Source organism: Epinephelus fuscoguttatus, linkage group LG23, assembly GCF_011397635.1.
Source record: "Epinephelus fuscoguttatus linkage group LG23, E.fuscoguttatus.final_Chr_v1".
NCBI lineage: Eukaryota > Metazoa > Chordata > Actinopteri > Perciformes > Serranidae > Epinephelus > Epinephelus fuscoguttatus.
Window position 1 is genome coordinate 31086119 of NC_064774.1, and position 20216 is coordinate 31106334.

General features: G+C 41.5%; 1 protein-coding gene across 1 annotated transcript; it reads right to left on the bottom strand.

Moving 5' to 3' along the window:
- Window positions 1-318: 318 nt before the first annotated feature.
- LOC125883891 (glycogen phosphorylase, muscle form) lies at window positions 319-19856 on the bottom strand. Its single transcript, XM_049568508.1, has 20 exons — window positions 19472-19856; window positions 15322-15423; window positions 13081-13159; window positions 12873-12976; window positions 12617-12748; window positions 12189-12300; window positions 12011-12093; window positions 8436-8579; window positions 8181-8273; window positions 6250-6396; window positions 5963-6126; window positions 5737-5851; window positions 5530-5631; window positions 5291-5438; window positions 5139-5197; window positions 2888-3029; window positions 2517-2724; window positions 2251-2385; window positions 2012-2078; window positions 319-1656 (listed from the first exon to the last, which is right to left on the bottom strand). The coding sequence occupies exons 1-20, from the start codon at window positions 19712-19714 to the stop codon at window positions 1507-1509; spliced, it is 2529 nt and encodes an 842-aa protein (XP_049424465.1). The 5' UTR covers window positions 19715-19856; the 3' UTR covers window positions 319-1506.
- Between the last annotated feature and the right edge of the window lie 360 nt (window positions 19857-20216).

Consider the following 20216-nt stretch of genomic DNA (forward strand, 5'->3'; position numbering starts at 1 on the left):
GCCCACTTCTGCTTTAACATTACACTGTACAGACCACATTTTCTCTGATCATCCTCTTTTGGACAAGGACAGTTTCTTTGGGCTTTTGCGTAATTGTAGAACGCTGGAGAGTGACAGGAAAGGTGGAGAGAGAATGTGGATGACAGGCTGGAATTGATCCTAGGCTGCTACAATGGACTCAGCCTACATGGGGTGCACAGTCTACCTGTTGAGCTAGAGGTTGCCCCAAACCCTGGTGGTCTTGTCCTACATGTTACACAGATATCTTTGTTTTATGTGTCACTACAGAGGTTCAAAAGTAAACTCAAACATCAGAGCTGTTGATGTAGTTTTGTTGTTTATTGACTAAAAAAAGAAAAGTGAAATGTTAGGTTCAGCGCAGTGGGCAGTTTTCTTTGCAGCCTGTGCAGGCAGCACCACAGCAGTCACACAGTCATATGCAGTAGCTGAAGCAGGTTGCTACAGTACATTAATCGAGCTGATATCCACAGTGTCATTGACTCACGTATGTTATACATTCACACACGACTACACCACAGAATATACGCATGTCCCAAAGATTAGTTCAGTCACTTAGGTTTTAGGCAGAGAAGGCGCTGTTATTTTCTAACACAGGTCACTTTGAGGAAGAGAGTACAACAGAATGAGACAGACACAAACATGCTGAGGAGATCACAACTAAACTGACGGGGACAATACATCTGCATCACAGGGCTCCCCTGACCATTAATGATAACACAGAAATGGATATATTCAGCAAACACCATGAAACACTGACAGAGCACTCGGAGAGTCTGTTAATATGAAACAGTAATATGAATGTTAATCTGCGATGGATATGGAGTCAAGGCTTCCTTCCAACAACATCTAGTCACAGTGCTGCTTTGAGGCCATGGTGAACTTTAACCACTGAGTGTCCCTTCACTCTTCCATGGAAGACATGGGCTGGTTTGGAGCCATAATAGTGCTGAGGTTTATCGGCATACTTGCTGGGTTTAAGTAGCCATATAGATTCAGAAGTAGAAAGGGAGTGTGGTTAGATTTGTGGTTTAAAATCACTGTTGTGTGAAAACTGCAGTATGGAAATTTGGTTAAAGATATAGTCCCTGATTTTGTTGTAGCACTCCAAAGTTTTCCACTCAGCTCCTGGTTGATGTTTGGACTGAGAATTTCCAAACATCAGTGGAGAGGAAACTGTGGAAAATAGGAGGGCGCTGCAACAAAATAAAGAAGTATATGTTTAATGGTTCACTCCATACAAGGTTTTTACCCAACAGTGAGAATATGCATTGCTGGTGCACAGAGAGAAAACACAAAGAACAGATTTTGAATAAACCCGCTTCAATACATGTTGCTGCATGATGAACTGGAAGTAACAGAGGTTGTATGGGGATAAGTGATGTGAAGACATAATGCCACAGTACACAGTGAAAAAAGCTACAGGGTTTTTCATCAGTGGATGGACCACATGGTGAGCTACAGTGAGGTGGAGGAGGCAGATGAGGTTTAGCGAGGATCGTCAGGAGCAGCAATCTTCTCCAAACTGGGCTCCATGCCCCAGATCTCTCTGGCATACTGGGAAATGGTGCGGTCACTGGAGAATTTACCGCAGCCGGCGATGTTATGGATCACCATCTTGGTCCACTCTTTAGGGTTCTGTTAATACAAAGATGAATAAGATGAAACTTAACTGATACCTGAGAAAATAATACCTATTAGTGTGGTATGGTATAGTAGAGTATAGTATAATATAGTGTAGTATAGTACAATCCAACGCTAATGCCTTTTACTAGTGATGGCCAAATGAAGCCTCATGGACCATCTTCTTTATGTTCTGAGCCCACTAGATGGTGCTCTTGGAAGTTCAAGCAGCTCAGTGTGCTTTCAACCCTTTGCTGAACAGAGAGTGCCATATAGTGAGCTCAGAAAATAAAGAAAATGCTTCATGAGGCTTCATTTGACCATCACCAGATATCAGCTTTTATTGACGTCCTCCTGCTGACTTACGTACCTTGTAGAGTGCACTGACTTTCTCTTGACATTTGATGTAGGCTTCATAGTCTGCAAACACCTTGAACCTGCAGCACAGACACAGTAAAAACGGATATATCACATACGGATATAGGTTATATCATTTGACAGTGGCCAACAGAGATACACTGATGACACTGCATGACTGTAGACATACAGTCGGGCCGTGTGTCAGCACAGACAAAGTGTAATTCCTCAGTGTCAGCAGTGTGCTCTAACCTGTCGTGGTGCATCAGCATATTGACAAGGTCTTTGAAGAGGTCAGGCTGGCCAGGGCTGAAAAAACCTCCAGATATCTGGTCCATTGCCTGCTTCAGCTCAGGGATACGATTGTAATATGACGGAGCGTCATAGCTGAGGACAGAAGACATTTATCAAGCATTAGAACAGGTATTATGTGACAGCATGGATGGATTTGACCTGTAAATCTAGTCAGGTGTGGCTAAAATAAATTCTTTATTCTAACTCTCCATCATGAGGCTTACCCCTTCTTGTCCAGAGCCTCCACATCAGGCACCCTCATGCCGAAGATGAAGAGGTTCTCCTCTCCGGCTTCCTCTGCCATTTCCACATTGGCTCCATCCATGGTGCCAATGGTGAGGGCTCCGTTTAGCATGAACTTCATGTTCCCTGTGCCAGAGGCCTCAGTGCCTGCTGTGGAGATCTGCTCCGATAGGTCAGACGCAGGGATGACTGCAGACAGGAGATACAGAATTCCAGTGTTTCTCTCTATCCAAGTTCTACAACATACACGAGTCCAGGGCCCTGTCTTCCTCACTCTGAGCCCTTAATATGTTGAAAACAATCCAAACCTTCCGAATGCTAAATATGATTATAAATGAACAGCATCATTTACCCTTTTCAGCCAGAGTGACTCGATAGTTCTCCAGGTAGATGACTTTGAGACGATCGCCCACCACAGGGTCATTGTTGACAATGTCTCCAATAGATGTGATCAGCTTGATGATCATCTTGGCCGTGTGATAACCTGGAGCCGCCTGAAAGCACAAAGGACCATCATTATGAAAAACACTAAATAAAAACTCAAGTTCCCAAAGATGAACGGTTATCTGCGTGGAATGACTTCTTTATTGATGATTTGCTGAAAATGTACATTTTAAGTAGAATAAACTCTCATCAGGATGTAATAACAGCAGCTTCTGTCCAAACACATATGGCATGTTGGAGTTTAAATTTGAAAGTTAAAACTTGAATTCAAACACCTGCCCATAATAATCAGGTCATATGTGACCACATTTATGACAGGAATCAAGAAACAAATACATTTTACAATGACGTTTGAAATATACACTGTAAAATTATTATTATTATTATTGGTGCAAAATTGGTACCTCAGCTAGCAATATGGAAAGGGGCAATTAAAGGAATATGCACTACAACTTTCTGCACCGGTTGACTGTAAAACCAAAACAAAGAAGTAAAAGAGGCTAAAAAGCTCTGCAGAGCTGGGAAGAAGTGCAGAGTTGGTGATTACTGTGGGTTCTTCACTTTGAGTGACACTTCACATTACACGCAGTCATATGATCCATTAATAACGTGTGACACATTTGCTCATGTGGTTAAATGTACTTTTGGTATTGTGGCTGATCATAGGAGCCTTCATGTGAGTTATTTGAGGACAGCAGTATACTTCAAGGTGGATGTGAAATTTCACTCATGTCGTTATCAAAGTTGTTTCATGTTTTCTCCCCCAAGTTTGTCCTTGCCTATCACATCTGGAACCTTGATGTCTACATCAGGACAGGAATGTTATGATTAGGGTCAAACTGTTCTGGGTGGGAGAATACTTTGGTGGTAGTGATGGGGAATATTTGATGAATTGCTCTTCATGCATCCTCTTACAATTCTGCATATGAAGACACAACATTTGCTGCACCTTATACATCATTCTGCTGAGCTTAGACCTGTTGTCCTCATTTGCGTATGCTTCTTTGTGCCATCTACTGGTAGCAGAAGCACAATACACTTATCCATGTAAAAACAAGATGGCTGCCATTTCTGCAAAGTCAGTCTAAAGCTGATCCTGACACAAAGGTGGACAAGGTACAATCCTGATCAGATTTTATGGTTGAAACTTGTTTATTTGTGATTAACAATATTTGTAGTTTGATATGATGTAGAAAAGTTACCAATTTTAGCAATAGGAACAAGATAAGATAAGTGCTTATCTGCAATTTTGCTTTTGCACATTCATTTTCAGGCATTCACATGAACAGTTCTGAACACTTTTAGACTTGAACAGCTGCTCCTAACTCACAGTGTTACAAAACATTAAACAAACACTGTTTGCATTTGCAACAACTCCTTATCCTCCTATCTGGCTCCTCCAATCCAATCTGAGCAACAGGGACCCAAGACTCTGCTTATGCCTGGCCAGCCTGATTGCTGGGGCGGCTGGAAACGACCCACTCACCAGCATGCCTCTCACTAGTGTTGACTGTGCCGTTGTTAAGAATTCAATATGTTCTTTGAGGTTATTATGAGGCACTAGTTTTGCTATTTTGGGACTAGGCTACATTATTAGATTTCAAAAAGCTGACCATGCACTTTTATCAGCATTTCTTTTGTTGGAGACACTTGGTGCAGGGTTAATTCAGAACAGTTAGGTTTTATTTTCCAGTTTTGATTTTAAGATTAGCAACTCTTGTTTTAAAGAGTCCTCTTTTGGTTATATTTCTTTGAGTTGAACAGCACCCACAAGCCCTTTTCTGTAGTAGTTTGCATTACTTTTATTTGTAATAATAATCCTTACTTCCTTTGTTAAAAAATAACTTTATTTCACCAAAAACATCTGGTTTTGCATTGCTTCTCCTTCCCTTTACAAACTGGGTTATAACACTGTTCAAAGACAACCCTAATTTATTATTCTTATCAGGTCCTTCTCATCTCAAATAGCTAGGGAGAAATTAAAAATGCATACCAAACAAAAGCTGGGGTCTCAGGTGGGTATAACTATACTTAACATTTACAAAACTCATGTCTGTCATGGACACACAGATAGGGGTGAGACAAGCATCTTTTACAATGTCAGTGTTCGAGTTGACGTAGAAAAGCAAATGTAACGTGACACCTTTAATGCCACTCACCTTTCCTCCAATCATGACGGTCCTGGGGGTCCATGACTTGTTGGGTTCCTTCTTGATTCCTGATTAAACACAAGCAAAAAAAAAAGTCTGACTTAACTCTGAATCCAGATTTATTTGCCTAAGGCTACCAGTAAAAGAAAAACAACACTCACGGTTGTACATAGTGATGATGTGCAGGCAGTTGAGCAGCTGCCTCTTGTACTCGTGGATCCTCTTCACCTGCACATCAAACATGGAGTTGGGGTTGATCTTCACCTTGTAGTGCTCTTCAAGGTGGGCAGCAAACTTCATTTTGTTCTCCTACAAAGTTGAGGTCATACAGAGAAATGTGATGAGTAACAAACAGAAAAAAGAGAACAATCATTTCTCTTTAGGTATTTAAAACTCTCACTTGTTTGACTTTGGCAACATCCCGAATGAAGGTGTCATCATCCACAAATTCCAGAAGCTTCTTCAGCTGGTCCAGGTCACGGATGTAGTCCTCACCAATCCTCTAAATAAAATGAACAGAGCTTTTAGTCCCAGCAGGAGCCTGCATGCCTGAAATAACTCCTCTCATTTCTCAGTGTTCACTCTGTATGAACAAGACCCAACACACCTCCGCAATGACCTCAGCCAGGCCGGGGTTGCACATGACCAGCCAGCGCCTGGGTGTGATGCCGTTGGTCTTGTTCTGAAACTTTTCAGGGTCTACTTCATAGAAATCCTTGAACCTGAGGAGAACAGAAGCAACAAACAAAGTCTAATTAGCACAAACACCAAACCTCAGTCAACATTCCTCAACCTTTCTCTCAAGAGAGATGTGGGACAACTGGTTTCCCTACACAGTGTCTTTGATGATTTCAGAGTGGATGCGTGCCACGCCATTGACAGCATGAGATCCCACGATGCACAAGTGAGCCATGTTGATTTTCTTGGTGTCTCCCTCCTCAATCAGGGACATTCGGCGCAGGCGGTCAACATCTCCAGGGAAAAGCTTGGCGATGCGCTGGAGGGGTGAAGGAAAGAGAAATCTCAGTAGATGTACAGAGCAGTCGGTTAGTTTTTATAGATAAGAGTATCAACTAAACGGCTAAAATGCTCATAAATCTCGAATCAGCTGCCCTCGTACCTCCAGGTGCCTCCTGTTAATCTCGTAGATGATCTCCAGGTGACGAGGCAGCAGGTTTTGGAAGAGGTCGACAGGCCAGCGCTCCAGGGCTTCAGGCAGGACGGTGTGGTTGGTGTAGGCACAGGTACGAACCACGATGTCCCAGGCCTGGACACAGAGAGGACAGAAGTGACGTTATCACACATACTCACATGGATCTCAGACTACAAATGAAACTGTGACCATGAAATTACCTTTTTGACAAATACAGTCAAAGCAGTTTATGTAGAAAATGACAGTGTTGTCTTGTGCAAAAGAAAAGATGATTCTATATCAGCAAGTATTTTGGCTTACATTCTGTCATAGTGCATGACTTGAGCTTTGACTGATGTGTCACTGTGCTGTAGTCGACGTGCTTATTTGTCATTGTTACTGCAGTGTTTAGGGATGCAAAGAGACAGAGATGCCACACAAGTGACCACAGGACATCCTGTCAACAGCAGGAGTTTCAGTCAGTCTCTCCCCAAGTGAAAGAAGTTGTGTGAAGAGTGAAAGAAAGAGCTTGATAGAGAAGTTCATATTGCGTCTTTCAGACCTCTAAACACCCGGCCAGCCACTGCAAAAATTAGTGCAACTGCTGGATTATTTGTTTCAGAAAGTTACAAACCTTGTTGAACACAGCCCTCTCTATTCACTGTATGAAATGAGGTTTCTGCAGAAGCAGAGCAGGTGATGGCACCTGGCACTCTAGGTGCACAGTGCACTCTATACCTACGATTGATGCGATTTGCTTTAAAAAAAAATCATGACTTGTTATTACAAATGTTCTTCTGTTGGCCTTATATTTAGTTCAGAGTATTGAAGACCATGTTTACTTGGCTTTGTTGGGGATCCTTGATTTGCCATTAGAACAACCCAGGTTATTATGGCATAGATTCAGATGTAGCAGATTTGTCAGCTAAACATTCATCCTGTGAACTCTACTCCAGCATAGCAGTGACATAGTAACATAGTAACAGAAATAGTTAATTAGTAATGATGTTTATGCCAGATTCCCACCCGACATGTGTTATGTAACGTAACTTAAAAATAGTAACATCAGGAGTGAATATTAGTCATCCTCAGCATCTGCTGTGTCATGGTTTCAGAATGATGAAGGCAGTTGGAAAACAATGAAATACAAAATAGGATGTAGGCTCTACAGGATGATTTTTTTACTTGGCAAATATCATGTTTCCCAAAACGATGTACAAATTTTTACGCATTCTATTATCTGAAATGGTTTGAAAAATAGTGCATATAGCTGCCATAAACAGGAAAAAAATCTTTAGTCCCTTTTACACTGCATGTTTAAGGCAGTAATATCATGCAGTTATGCCGCCTCGCCGTTAAGTATAATAATAGGTATAATCATAGAACACTGGGACAGAGCTTTTTCACCTTTAAGTCAGCAGCAGAAGTAATAACATTCCCAAATGGTCTGCAGGACGGGACTATGGGCAGGACAGGTGTGACTTTTGACAATGAGTGATATGTGCAACCCACCACCAGAAGATTTAAAAAGCCGCTAATAGCAGTAAGTGGCTAACTCAAAGGCTGAAATTGTCAGCAAATTGGCAAAACAATGAGGTCTGGGAGCTCCTCACCCTCCGAGCGTAGGATGCGATCAGCTGCCAAATAACAGGGACGGTAAATTATTGTTATTGCCATGTTATGCCATTTTTGTTAGGAAGTGTTGCCAACACATATGTTGCACGTCACACCTCTTTTGTTTTCAGGATGCTGGCATGCTGTCTAAAATCACACACTGGGGTTTGGTTCTGTGTAAAAATGCATAGGCAGTATAAAGAAGGGACTTAGCAGCAGCCCTATACCATTATCTCTGTGCAGAGAGGGCTGTTGTGTCAGACATGCTGAGGCCTGTGTGTTACTGCACAGCTGGAGTGCCATACCTTCCCCCAAGTGAGTTTCTCAATGTCCACCAGGATCCTCATCAGCTCTGGGATGGCCATAGCAGGATGGGTGTCATTCAGCTGGATGGCCACCTGCACACCACAGACAGACAGAGATAAAGTGAACAACAAGTGAACAAAATGAAATGTGTGTTTGAAAATGAACAATAAAGATAGCTACATAAATAGATAGATACGATAATGAACTGCTATCATTATCTCTGAGATCATATGATGATGTTATGCATCTCTCACCTTGTCTGGCAGCGTAGAAAGGTCGTGTCGCACAAACTCTGTGGAGCCAAACTTGGAGGCTTTGAACCGACGGATGATGTCTTGAAGAGTTGCCGCTACCACAAAGTACTCCTGCTTCAGACGCAGCTCCTTCCCTTCAAAGAACTGCAGACCAAAGACAATATGGGAAACTCTTAGAACTATCGTCTTATTCTTTCATAACGCATGTGCTGCAAGCACTTGAAGACCAGGCTGAAGAGAGAAATTGAAGAGAGGAGTAAGGCCTGCACTGTTTTCCTACACACAACAAGCTGAAGACACGTCTGACATATTTCCAACATAAAAAGTTGTTCAGGCTAATTTGTACTGAGGAAACTGAGGCCTCATTATAGACACTTCCTAAATCTGACATCCTATATTCTCTCAGTTTAGGATGACATGGCATGTAAAACTGTGTCTGTATGGCAACAATAGTGAAGATGGGGAATAACATGAACACCAAATCATAATGACTGAAAGAATACTTAAATTGCATGATGAGGCTTTAAGAAAATAAACTAAACTATGTGACACAATCCTCCACCAACACGATAAGTGCCTCTGACTCCACGGAGCTAAAATTGTATGCCTGTCTTTTGTGTCCATGACAGCAAGCTAGCTAGCCACTGACAACTGAGAGCTGTTAATAATATGGTTTGTCCATCTTGAGGAGCCTACAGGTTCATTCTTAACATAGATACAGGCATGACTGGACAAGTGCAGACTGAAAAATGGAATTTACAATTATAGCATTGCTTCTTAAAGGGGACCTGTGCCCATTTTCAAAATGCATACATGTCATTCCTGTGGTCTAAGACAGTCCAAATATTAGTAAAGTAAATATTAGTATTCATATAAGTAAACATGAACAACTTTCTCCCAGATCCAAAAACTAGAATAACTGCCTCGTGATTGTGTGCCTCTGCTCACCAGTCAAGTTTAACTTACAGTTTACACCCATGTCTATGTAAACATGGATGCTTTACACACACCCTCCACCCAGCAGCACAGAAGATCGATACAATCAGCACAGTTTCAAGGTGGACACCCAGAATTAGTGTCACCATTACAGTATCTAACCAAATGTAACCTCTTCTGTTTCTCAATTATGATGCTGAATAATGGCCAGGAAAGTGTTTATGCAGAACATTGTGATGACAAGGTGAGGTTGACCTTTAACCTTTTGGATATAAATCTCATTACTTCATTGTTTTGTCCTATTAGATTTTTTTTGGTGAAATGTCATTAGCATGCATGAATTCTTAAGTTTTGTCCAAAAACATGTTTTGTAAAGTCACAGTGACCTAGACCTTTGACCTTCGACCACCCTGAAGGCGTTCTTGAGATATCACGTTCACGAGAATGGATTGTACAGATGAACAACCTGAAAACAAATGCCTCCAGCAAAATGCCACATAACTAGTGTGCTAAAAATTAAATTTGTGATGTTATAGGGTATAAAGTCTGGAGCTGCTCCACAGATGATAGATGGTGAAAGATGTTCTAGATGACACTGGCAGCTTGATTATATGGGGACATTTTCTGTTTCAGAACTAAGAACACTACAATAGAATAAAGCTGCATTCATACTGTTTGTATGACTTTAGTTTGTTTGTGAGCTTTTAAGTCGTAATGTGGGAAAAAATTAACGCTAAAATTGTTGTATTTTATTGCTTTGCGTGTTTATCGTCATTGTGAATATTCATGTTGTTATCAATGCATGCTAAAACAGTTTGAAGCTTTTAACACAAAGGGATTTTGTCTCTGACTTGGTGCTGCACCAGTAGCCTACATTCCCTGACACTACTAAATATTGCTTTATCTGACTGTTAACAGGGTTAATGCTAATAAATAGTTTTCTAACCGATCTAACTCTACATGGACATCAGCTAACTGTTACAACCTAATGCCATGTTAAATTAAATGTGGGGAATAATTTATATATACAGACATGAATTAATTAAAAGTTTCTTAACATCAAACAAACATTTACTTTTGTTCAACCTGATCCTGCATGATATAACATCAACTTATGTACAAAAAGTTGTTGCTCCAACTTGAGGGGGCATTCATGTGAATTTTTCTCATTTTTCAGATTATTCTACTATATGATTATACTTGACATTACAAGTTTGAGACTTACTTCTCTGATTTCTGACTTTAAGAGAGAGTAAATCATATTTACAAATACAGACTGAGCTTTCCTAGGCCATGGAAATAACAGTGAAATTCTTAATTTAGGTTGTGTTCACCTTAAGTTAAATTAAGATAGAGGGTCTGAGGTCCATTATCATCGGTTTATCCAGGGCCGGGTTGTGGGGGCAGCAGGCCAAGCAAAGCACCACAGACATCCCTCTCCCCAGCAACACTTCCCAGCTCCTCCTGGGGGACCCTGAGCGTTCCCAGGCCAGACGAGATATGAAATCCCTTCAGTGTCCTGGGTTTACCCCAGAGCCTCCTACCAGTGGGACATGCCTGGAACACCTCTAACAGGAGGCGCCCAGGAAGAATCCTGATCAGATGCCCGAACCACCTCAACTGACCCCTTTCGATGCGAAGGAGCAGCGGCTCTACTCTGAGCTCCCTCCAGAATTGCTTCTGTAATTAATGCTCCTGACTAGTTTTAAATTAGAGGTTGACTTATGGGGCTTATAATGCATTATGAATACCTATATACACATCAACAATCAAGCTAGGAATCATGCAAATAGTGATCCTGCAAGATCCATAGTCTTTGCAAAATATTATTCTGTGATTGAAAGCTCTCTGACTTATGACACATTGTGTTTACATGTGACAGGGTTCAAGTATTCTAGTGTATGGTAGCCATTAATCACTTATGATGCAGCAGAATCTTTTAAATACATGAAAAGATATTACACTTTCCTTAACACTACCAATGCAAAATTTAATGAGGAAGCATGCAGTTTTTTTATAGATGCATCAATATGTACTTCCCTTTACTTAACACATACAATGATTACTAATGATACTGCATGGACTATTATAACATACTATGAGTCCTTACTACAGTTGATTGTTGAGGTTAGTACAGGTATTCATAATGCATAATAAGCCCCATTGGTCAACCTGTAGTTTATAACTAGTCAAGAGCATCCACAAAACACTTGACACTTATAATTCATTATAAGTCAAGTGTATAATGATTTATGACTGTCCATATAGTGAATCAGGAAGCACTGTGAGTTTGAGAGTGTAGTCAAAAAGCATTATGAATGCTCTCATAACACATTATGGGTGTGGTCTTCACAGCAAGTGTTACTGGATGATTTTCTGTAAAGACGCCCCTGGTTGTTGTTTACTTGAGGTTTAACACAACCACTGAGGTTATTTCTGTCTCAAGAGGATCACAGTTGTGCCCAGTTGGACTTGTTATTTAATAACAATGTCATCTCATTCCTAAATCTCAGCATTTAAAATGTACAATAACAAATAGTTACAAAGATAAGGCCCAGGGTAGAAGTGGACTGACCCTCAGAGTAAAATGTAATGTTTGTTACATTAGATTTAGTATATACGACGATAGATGCACTCACATTGTCGTTGGGGTAGAGAACCCTGGAGATGTTCTCAGCCAGGTTTCTGTCCAGCACAGCTTGAATGTAGCCACCAACATTAACTGTGGGACATCATTTAGGTTTGTTTTTAGAATCTGTTGATTAATTCACAGCATGTCATCGATGATTATTCAACAGTACAGATGACAACACTCACAGTCTTTGAGGTTGAAGTCACAGGGGGCTTTGGCAGACCACAGTCTCATGGTGTTGACAATGTTGTTTCTGTATCCAGGGACTGGGGTGTCATAGGGGAGAGCCAGAACCACCTGAATCACAATAAAACACAGCCTTTTTAACACCAGCACAGTCTCCATTGTATAGTTTATCCACCAGAGCGCTGATAAGGTTATTTTCACAATCTAATTTTTTAAACTCTCACTATCAACCCTAAAAAATACAGTATCTGTCGGCATATAATTTAAACCCAGGAAACCTCTGATAATTATACCCGCCATTGTTCATCATCGTCAAATTCATTATTACTTGTTTTAACTCAGACAGCATTATATCCATTATATCAGAGGTGAACAGCACTGACTGAACAATAAAAGGTCAGTTCTGTTCAAGTCTGTTTCCACTAACCTGCGTGTCGACCCACTGCACTCCTTCAGCTGTGTGTTCCACTCGTCCGTAGAAGTGGACTGGGCGCATGTACTCAGGGCGAGCCTTCTCCCAGGGATTACCGTAACGCAGCCAGTCGTCAGCTTCCTCCACCTGTATACACATTTATTTGTTAAAGTGCTGTGTCATGTCTGACCATTCAAGTAAGGTGAGGTATGTCATAAGTACTAAGCATTCATTCATTTGTTGTCATTATCTCACCATCAGGTGAACATACCTGCCAGCCATCGACAATTTTCTGATTAAAGATGCCAAACTCGTAGCGGATACCGTATCCATAAGCAGCCAGACCCAGAGAGGCCATGGAGTCCAGGAAACAAGCTGAGAAAACAGGGGGAGGAAGGGGGGGTTCTTGAGACATTCCTGTCCACAGCACTAAACATCACTGTCTATCAGCAGTCAGTCAGGAGGAAGCAGGAACTCACCGGCCAGACGACCCAGCCCTCCGTTGCCTAGACCGGCATCTTCCTCAATGTCCTGCAGCTCCTCCATGTCCAGACCCAGCTGAAGAGCACATCGATAGAAGAAGTTGGCATGATGAACTGAATAAAGCAGACACTTCCAGGACCAGGCTTTAAATACGTGCATCATTCCTCCACATTACCTGAACAACGCATTAGGCTTGTCTTTGTCTTTCCTTCAAGGATCCAGTAACCATGACTGCCATTACAGGGACAATCCATAAATCTAACTGATGAAAGCCTGTTTATTTATTTATTTCACTAATGACATCATCAAGGTTATTTATCTCAGTTTGGGCTTGGACACATTCATAACAGAGAGCCTGCTTTACAAACTGCAAACACAATTTCATAAAGTGCAACCCTAATTCACCAGAGTACCCTTTAATGGACTTGACCAACAGACTTTGGCCCCATCCCGTTTCTTATTTCTATTTATTTATTTATTTATTTTCATTTACCTATGAAATGGGACAACACTTCAAGACCCTGATACTTCACCTGAACACATAGATGGCATTACATAACAGATACGACTATGGCATTTTTGCCATTTATTTATTGGAGATTGAAAAGCATAGACGCTTGCGATTTGTTCACAACTTAAGTTTCACACTACGATTGATCAAACAAGTCATCCTGGTAATGTGGTGCTCTGTAGGCTAACATTAGCAACATGTGGTCCTACCCTGCCAGTCTGCACTGAAGTTAGAGGAGCACTAACAATTGCAATAACTTCACAGCTGGACTTCAGTTAAATCTCAGGTGTCATATGCCATCAAATGAGGGGAAAGTGACAGGACAATATGTCAAAATGCGGAACAGTCACGCACAAATCCTAGCTAGCTAGTTAGCGTCTGTTATAAAGAAAAGATTGATCTGATCTTCCAATAAGTGGATAACAAGCTCTACCCTCTGAGCCACAGCCACCCCGAACATTGAAACAACATTAAACTTAGAATATAATATGATGGTTATAATACTTTGTAAATCCTTATTAACAAAAAAATACATTTATTGTTTTTTTCTTGTTTCTTGTGCAGCCATCTTACTGATGGTTTCCCATAAGATTCAGTTTGGAGTATGCCTCTGAAGAACCTCAGTTTGGAGGGCCAGGTAGCCCTACCCCTCTGTCGCAACAAGAATTGGACCCTAACCTTAAACATTAACATGCAAAATGTAGAGGTAAGGGCTGAGTGATGGGGTGAGGGGTATAGTAATGGTCCCAATCCAGCCCCTACATGCTTGCCGTATCCTCTGCACCTTAGTTTACCCTGCTGCCTAAAGGTTGCCATATTAAGGACTGTCCAAAATCTGTTAGTGTAAAAAGGCGCATTTAACCCATCGAACAGCTGGTCTCCACTAGTGCTCACTAGTCACTCCACTACCCTGACCTGGGAGCACATGCTGGATTATGGAGGGCACTCCTATACTGTACATTCCATCTTGCTACTTCTTAAAACATGCTTTTTATATCTTGCACATAAACCTATAAGTCCTAACACTCACACTACAAATTAAAGGAAACATGACTTTGTCCCTAACTAAATACAGCTGTCTTATACTCTACCATTTACCATCTACCATCTGTTGTAAGTTGATTGTTTTTGGAATGGTCTGCATTTACAGTAGCAACATACACTGTTATAACCAAAAGTATGTGGACATCCCTGTGCACATGCTGCCTCGGGCCTGTTAGTTCCAGTTTAGGTAAATACTTATGGTATAATGACATTTAAGACCACAGTGTTTGTCCAACTTTGTGTCAACACTTTTTCTGGCTCTTGTTTCAACATGAAACATACATATACTGTCCCTTTGCACAAAGTCAGCTTCATAGAGAAAAGTTTTTTCCAGTTTAATGTGGAAGAACTTGATGGGCCTGCACAGAGCCCTGACCTCAACCCTAACCAACACCTATGGGATGAACTGAATGCTGACTGCGAGCCAGACCTTATTACCCAACGTCAGGGCTGGACCTCATTCATGCTCTTATGTCTGAATGGAAGCAATCATGTGTGACATTTGGGTGTCCCTATACTTTGTTCAGGTGTCCAATTTCTTTTGGCTATGCAAGTTTACAATCATTTAATAACCCTCCCTTATTGTGGAGTGGAGAGTGTTCCTGTAAGCTACTGAGAAGGGACTGGTGTGGGTAAACACCCTCACTCCTGTTTTTGTTTCCCCCATGATCCTTTGCCTCACCTGGTATGTGGCCTCATCACAGGCGTTTTCCAAAGCCAGGTTAACCATGGTGTTCTGCAAAGTCCGGCCCATGTAAAACTCCAGGGAGAGGTAGTACACACGCTACAAAAACAACAACAGAGAAAGACAACCTGTGAATGCTGAACTTCATTACATTTTCACCTAATAGAAAGCTGACAATACTTTAAATAATCTTTTAAATATCTCTATTGTTATATTTCCATTTAAAAACAGTGCAAAAAGCTGACTAACTATCCGCTGTTCTTCTACAATTTGACAGGATGTGAATTTCGCAACACACAGCACTAAAACCCATCACGAATTCTCAAGACGACACTAATAATAAAATGCATGCGCCCCATTTGGTGTCCCTTATGGCCTTGCAGCATTATCTCTGGGAGACAACAACAGCTGCTATCAGAGGCAACAACAGCAGGGCTATTACTGGCAGCTCCTCCAACACTCCACAGAGAAGTGAATCCTACCCTAACATAGCATAATGTCTCCTCACAGCTCAGCGACAGTGTGAACTTTAGCACTGACATTCAAAATGAACATACGGACTGATGATGGCCTGCAGAATTACATCGAAATAACGCGTCAGAATATGTGGACATGTGAAACTGCGTTATGGTTGTCCTAGCTGACATTTCTTTGACATTGTGCCATGTGACATTTCTGATCCTGCTGCTGACTTATTGTAGGGGGGTGTATAAAGGAGGCCGAAGTGGAAAAGAAAGCATGTGCCAATGTGACAAAGGCATCCAGTGGCAGTATAAATAGGAGAGGAGAGTCTGTGCTACTTTTCCAAAGGTTACACTGAGTTCACGTGAATAGCAGCAAGCTCTGTGTATCCAACTGTAAGCATGAAGGTCTGCTGTGTAATTAAAGCTTTGGATCAACACAGTATGTACCCGTTAAAGAAAACAAAGAGTCAAACAGTTTACATTCACTGATGAAGAGAGGAATACTTGTCCAAATTCCAAGTCAGCTGATACATCTCGCTGTGAAACTATGACTTCCACCAGTACTCGTGGAGATGTTTAAACACTTATAGAACAATACTTCGCTATTCCATTGTCACTATTCTGACCCAATCCCATGGAAAAACAATATGCTTTTCTGTCTCTTAATACTTCTTGACTCTCCTCTATCCTATCTATGGCTCTCAGCTCCAAGCCTATTGGTTCCTACTGAAGACGTACGTTTTCAAAAACAGTTTACAAACACAAAGTTTCAATATTCTCCTTCTAAACTCAGTAATTTCCTAAAACAGCTGATCACTGTTGTTTTGTACAAACGTTACTCGAACTCAATAGTGCATTTCTTGGGGACTGTTTTAAGTGGCGGATTCATTCATATTTGGTTCTTTAGAGCAGTGGTTCTCAGTCTTTTTCATGTCAAGGACGCCAAAATTGATACACATCAGGTCACAGACTCCAATTTGATAAGGTATCGCCACAGGGACATCCAGATTTTGGTTGTTAGATAGATTTCTACAGTTGTCCACTACAGTTGAGGAGGATAACCGAGGAGGGAGAGAGTCACTCTGGTGACTGTAACTCACAATGGGCTCACATCTATAGTGAATTAAACAGTGACAATAAACTATTCCCCATTTTTATGGGACCCTCTCAAGGAATTACTGCTGCTGGTACTGCATTGTAGGGGTGTGCCATATCATCTCTGCAGTGGTTCCAAAAAGAGGAGCAGCTTCAGTAGTGTGAAATAAACTGTGGTGTCCTGAATGTTTTATGAACAGCCCCGGACTTCTCAGACTCTTTTAGTGACTTATTGCTCAGAGGAAACTCATTCAGCAGCTCCTCTGGCAGCAGCACAGCGTCTCTGTCTCTCCTCTCGCCATGAACACACAGGAGTCAATGTCATCAAGTGATTTTGTCATAAACCTTTGGTAATGTAAACCTACCTGACGCTCGCAGCTTGACAAAAACTACATATATGTGAATGTGCGATAGTTATCGCAGTATAAGTGTGCATAAGCAGTGTGATGATTAAAGGAGAAATGGTAGAGCATAAAGATCCAGGTGGAAAAAACACAGACTCAACTTTTTGTCATATTTGCTGAAACGGTCACTATATTCACACAGTAGTACATGAGACCGATAATCTGTGAAAAAAAAATATCTTCCTTTGCCTCCTTGTAGTTCTCCTCATGGCATTTACAAGAATCCCCTGAACATGAACAAAAACAACCAATCAGAGCTGAGGAGTCTCTGACACAGCTGTCAGTCATGTCAGTCACTACTCAGGAACTGCAGTTAAACTGTCAGACTAAAGTGCTGATCAAATATGAATCAGCATACCATCACTGCGTTGCCTAATTCTGGCCTCAAATGTTTTCAGAAACATTTTAGTGTATGGTTTAACTGTAAAAGGAAAAAGTTTGCTCTGACCTTTGGGCAGTGTTTTGTTTTGCTCGACTGTTTACAACATGGCCGCCAGGTCACAAACTTAATTAACAACTGAACAGTACGCTAAAATATGTTTCTGACAACATCTGGGGTGAGAAAAAGACAATACAGCTCGGATGGGTGATATAGCCCTAAAATAATATCACTATATGTCAGAGTAATGGTATGCGATAACGATATTCTTGATGAAGGTGGCTTAGTGGATAGAGCAGGCGCCCTATGTACAAAGACTTCGTCCTTGCTGGGTCGATTCCAGCCTGCGGCCCTTTGCTACATGTCACTCCCTCTCTCTCCCCCTTTCACGCTTCACTGTCCTATTAATTAAAGGCAAAAATGACTAGAAAATAATCTTTTAAAAAAACTATGTTCTTGATGAACTGCAAGAACATAGAATTGCAATAAAATAAGTGATATAGTTTTACATGTCAGGCAGTTTGCCTTCAGATATTCAGTTAAATCTAAACAAAAATGATCTCTAATTTCTTTAGTTTGTAAAGAAGAGTAACGCAGAGAGAGATTCAGATTCTGTATACAACATTAATAGTTCATCAAAATAAAATCTACCATAAATTACCCATTCAAACAGGTCCCAAATTATATATATATATATATATACATATATATACATACATATAACAGGCAATTTCCTTCTCTATTATCAAAATCCTAAAAGATTATTTTCATAACAGTTACCACCTGTAGCTTTAATTTTCTGTATCAGGTTGCTGCCATTGAAGCCCTATGACGTTTATGCTGTAGAAATATTCCAACTCAAGCCTCAATGTCTTTTTATGGAAACATACCATTGTCAACTGGAATTTAATATAAAGTTCTATGGAGCTGAGCCAAACATAGTTGCACAGCAGGTTGGAGCAATGGACAAACCAGAGGGTTCAGCAGAATCAGGATTATCATTAGTCATCAAAAACAAGAAGTTCAAAGTAGGGTGAATTGTGAAGTTTGAGCCAGACACTCACACTCCATCACATCACTAACTGTCATCACTCAGGACAGCACTCTGCAGGGCCAAGTGCAGCCTTGCATAATTTATCACACAGGTGATAGCCCCTTCAATTCTCAATTCAGCCTCCTGCTACAGCAGCACAAGGAAGCTGAGAGCTGTTTGTAGATGGGTTGAACCGAGGCAGGTTTTTTTATTTAAATCAAGTATGCAAAGTAGCTTCGTCTGCCTTTTTAAGAGTGTGTGGCCATTTTGTGATGCGCAGTGTGTGCCAGTGGGGATGGATGGAGCGCGTTACGTAATACTGTACATTTTTAAACAACCAGTTGAGTCTGCTAATCCCCCTCAGTGCTGGATAATATCAGTATTTTGTCCACATTTGGAGCACCGTGTGTCGCCCTCTATGGCGCACAGATATCAGATCAAGGTTACTGAGGCAGATGCTGATGCACGAGCTGTACATTATGTAACAGGCGGCTTTGATATGGAGGAAATGTCAGCGTGATCAGGAATCTACACACACAACTCATACACACAAACTCTGTTAGAAAGCGCGATATGGGTGAAGGCAAAGCAGCAGGAACATTTCTATAAATGGGTATAATGAGCAAAGCAGCACAGAGCGTGCGCGCACATAAACATACACGCGCGCACGGCCATCAGTAGTGATACTGCAGCACAGAGCATCCCCTCCCACCTCTCCGCGGTCAGTCAGCTGTGTGTACGTGCAGGACTGCGGCATCAGCCCGCTACTTACTTTGGGGTCTTTCTCATAATAATGCTGCTGTGTCCGGATCCAGCGGCCCACCAGGTGGTCCCGGACGGTGTTGGCCAGGGCGAAGTAGTAGTCCCGTTTAGTGGCCACATTTCGGTCTTTCACCAGGGTGAAGTGGAGGTGCCTGTTGAAATTAGTTTTCAGGTCCGCGACGTTTTCCACACCGGCTAGCCCTCGGACCGAAATCTGCTTCCTCTTGTCCTGGTCTGTCAGCGGCTTGGCCATATTTACCGGCACTTTATGCCTAACGTTACTTTTTAATGAATGTTTAGATTTCACCCGGCACGCCGCCCTCTTCTTCCTGCTCTCCTCTGGTCACAGACAGCCGGTGGGATGTGACGGTCCAGCCTCTTATATATGTCACGTACTCGGTGTCGAGACCGAGACACTCTGCAAAAAACAAGCGTTTCCGGTCCACCGTTTCAAAATAAAACCCGACTTTGGGTCAGCTAACGTCCTCTCAGACAATTTCCAAGTGCGTCACACGACTCACTGTAACATAATTCCCCTCATAATCAGCAGGCAGGTGAGTAACGTGTATTTATGCCCAAGCTGTTGCTATTTTCAGCAAAAAAACTGAGCTAAAGACGGTATTATTTTCTCGATATCATTTGGTCAATTAATACGTGTGCGGAGAAAGTCGAGAAGTGTTGCGTTTATTTTTATGTCAAAATGGCTTCGTTTCCGGTCTTGATCTAGGTAACTTGCCGTAACTAAGCATTCGTCA

Excerpts from the sequence above, each read along its gene's own strand:
- LOC125883891 (XM_049568508.1), bottom strand. The coding sequence starts at position 19,714 with ATGGCCAAGCCGCTGACAGACCAGGACAAGAGGAAGCAGATTTCGGTC. Across the intron at positions 6,397-8,180 it reads AGAAACTCACTTGGGGGAAG|GCCTGGGACATCGTGGTTCG; the intron begins GTATGGCACTCC and ends CTCTGTGTCCAG. Across the intron at positions 5,439-5,529 it reads ATGTTGCCAAAGTCAAACAA|GAGAACAAAATGAAGTTTGC; the intron begins GTGAGAGTTTTA and ends TCAACTTTGTAG.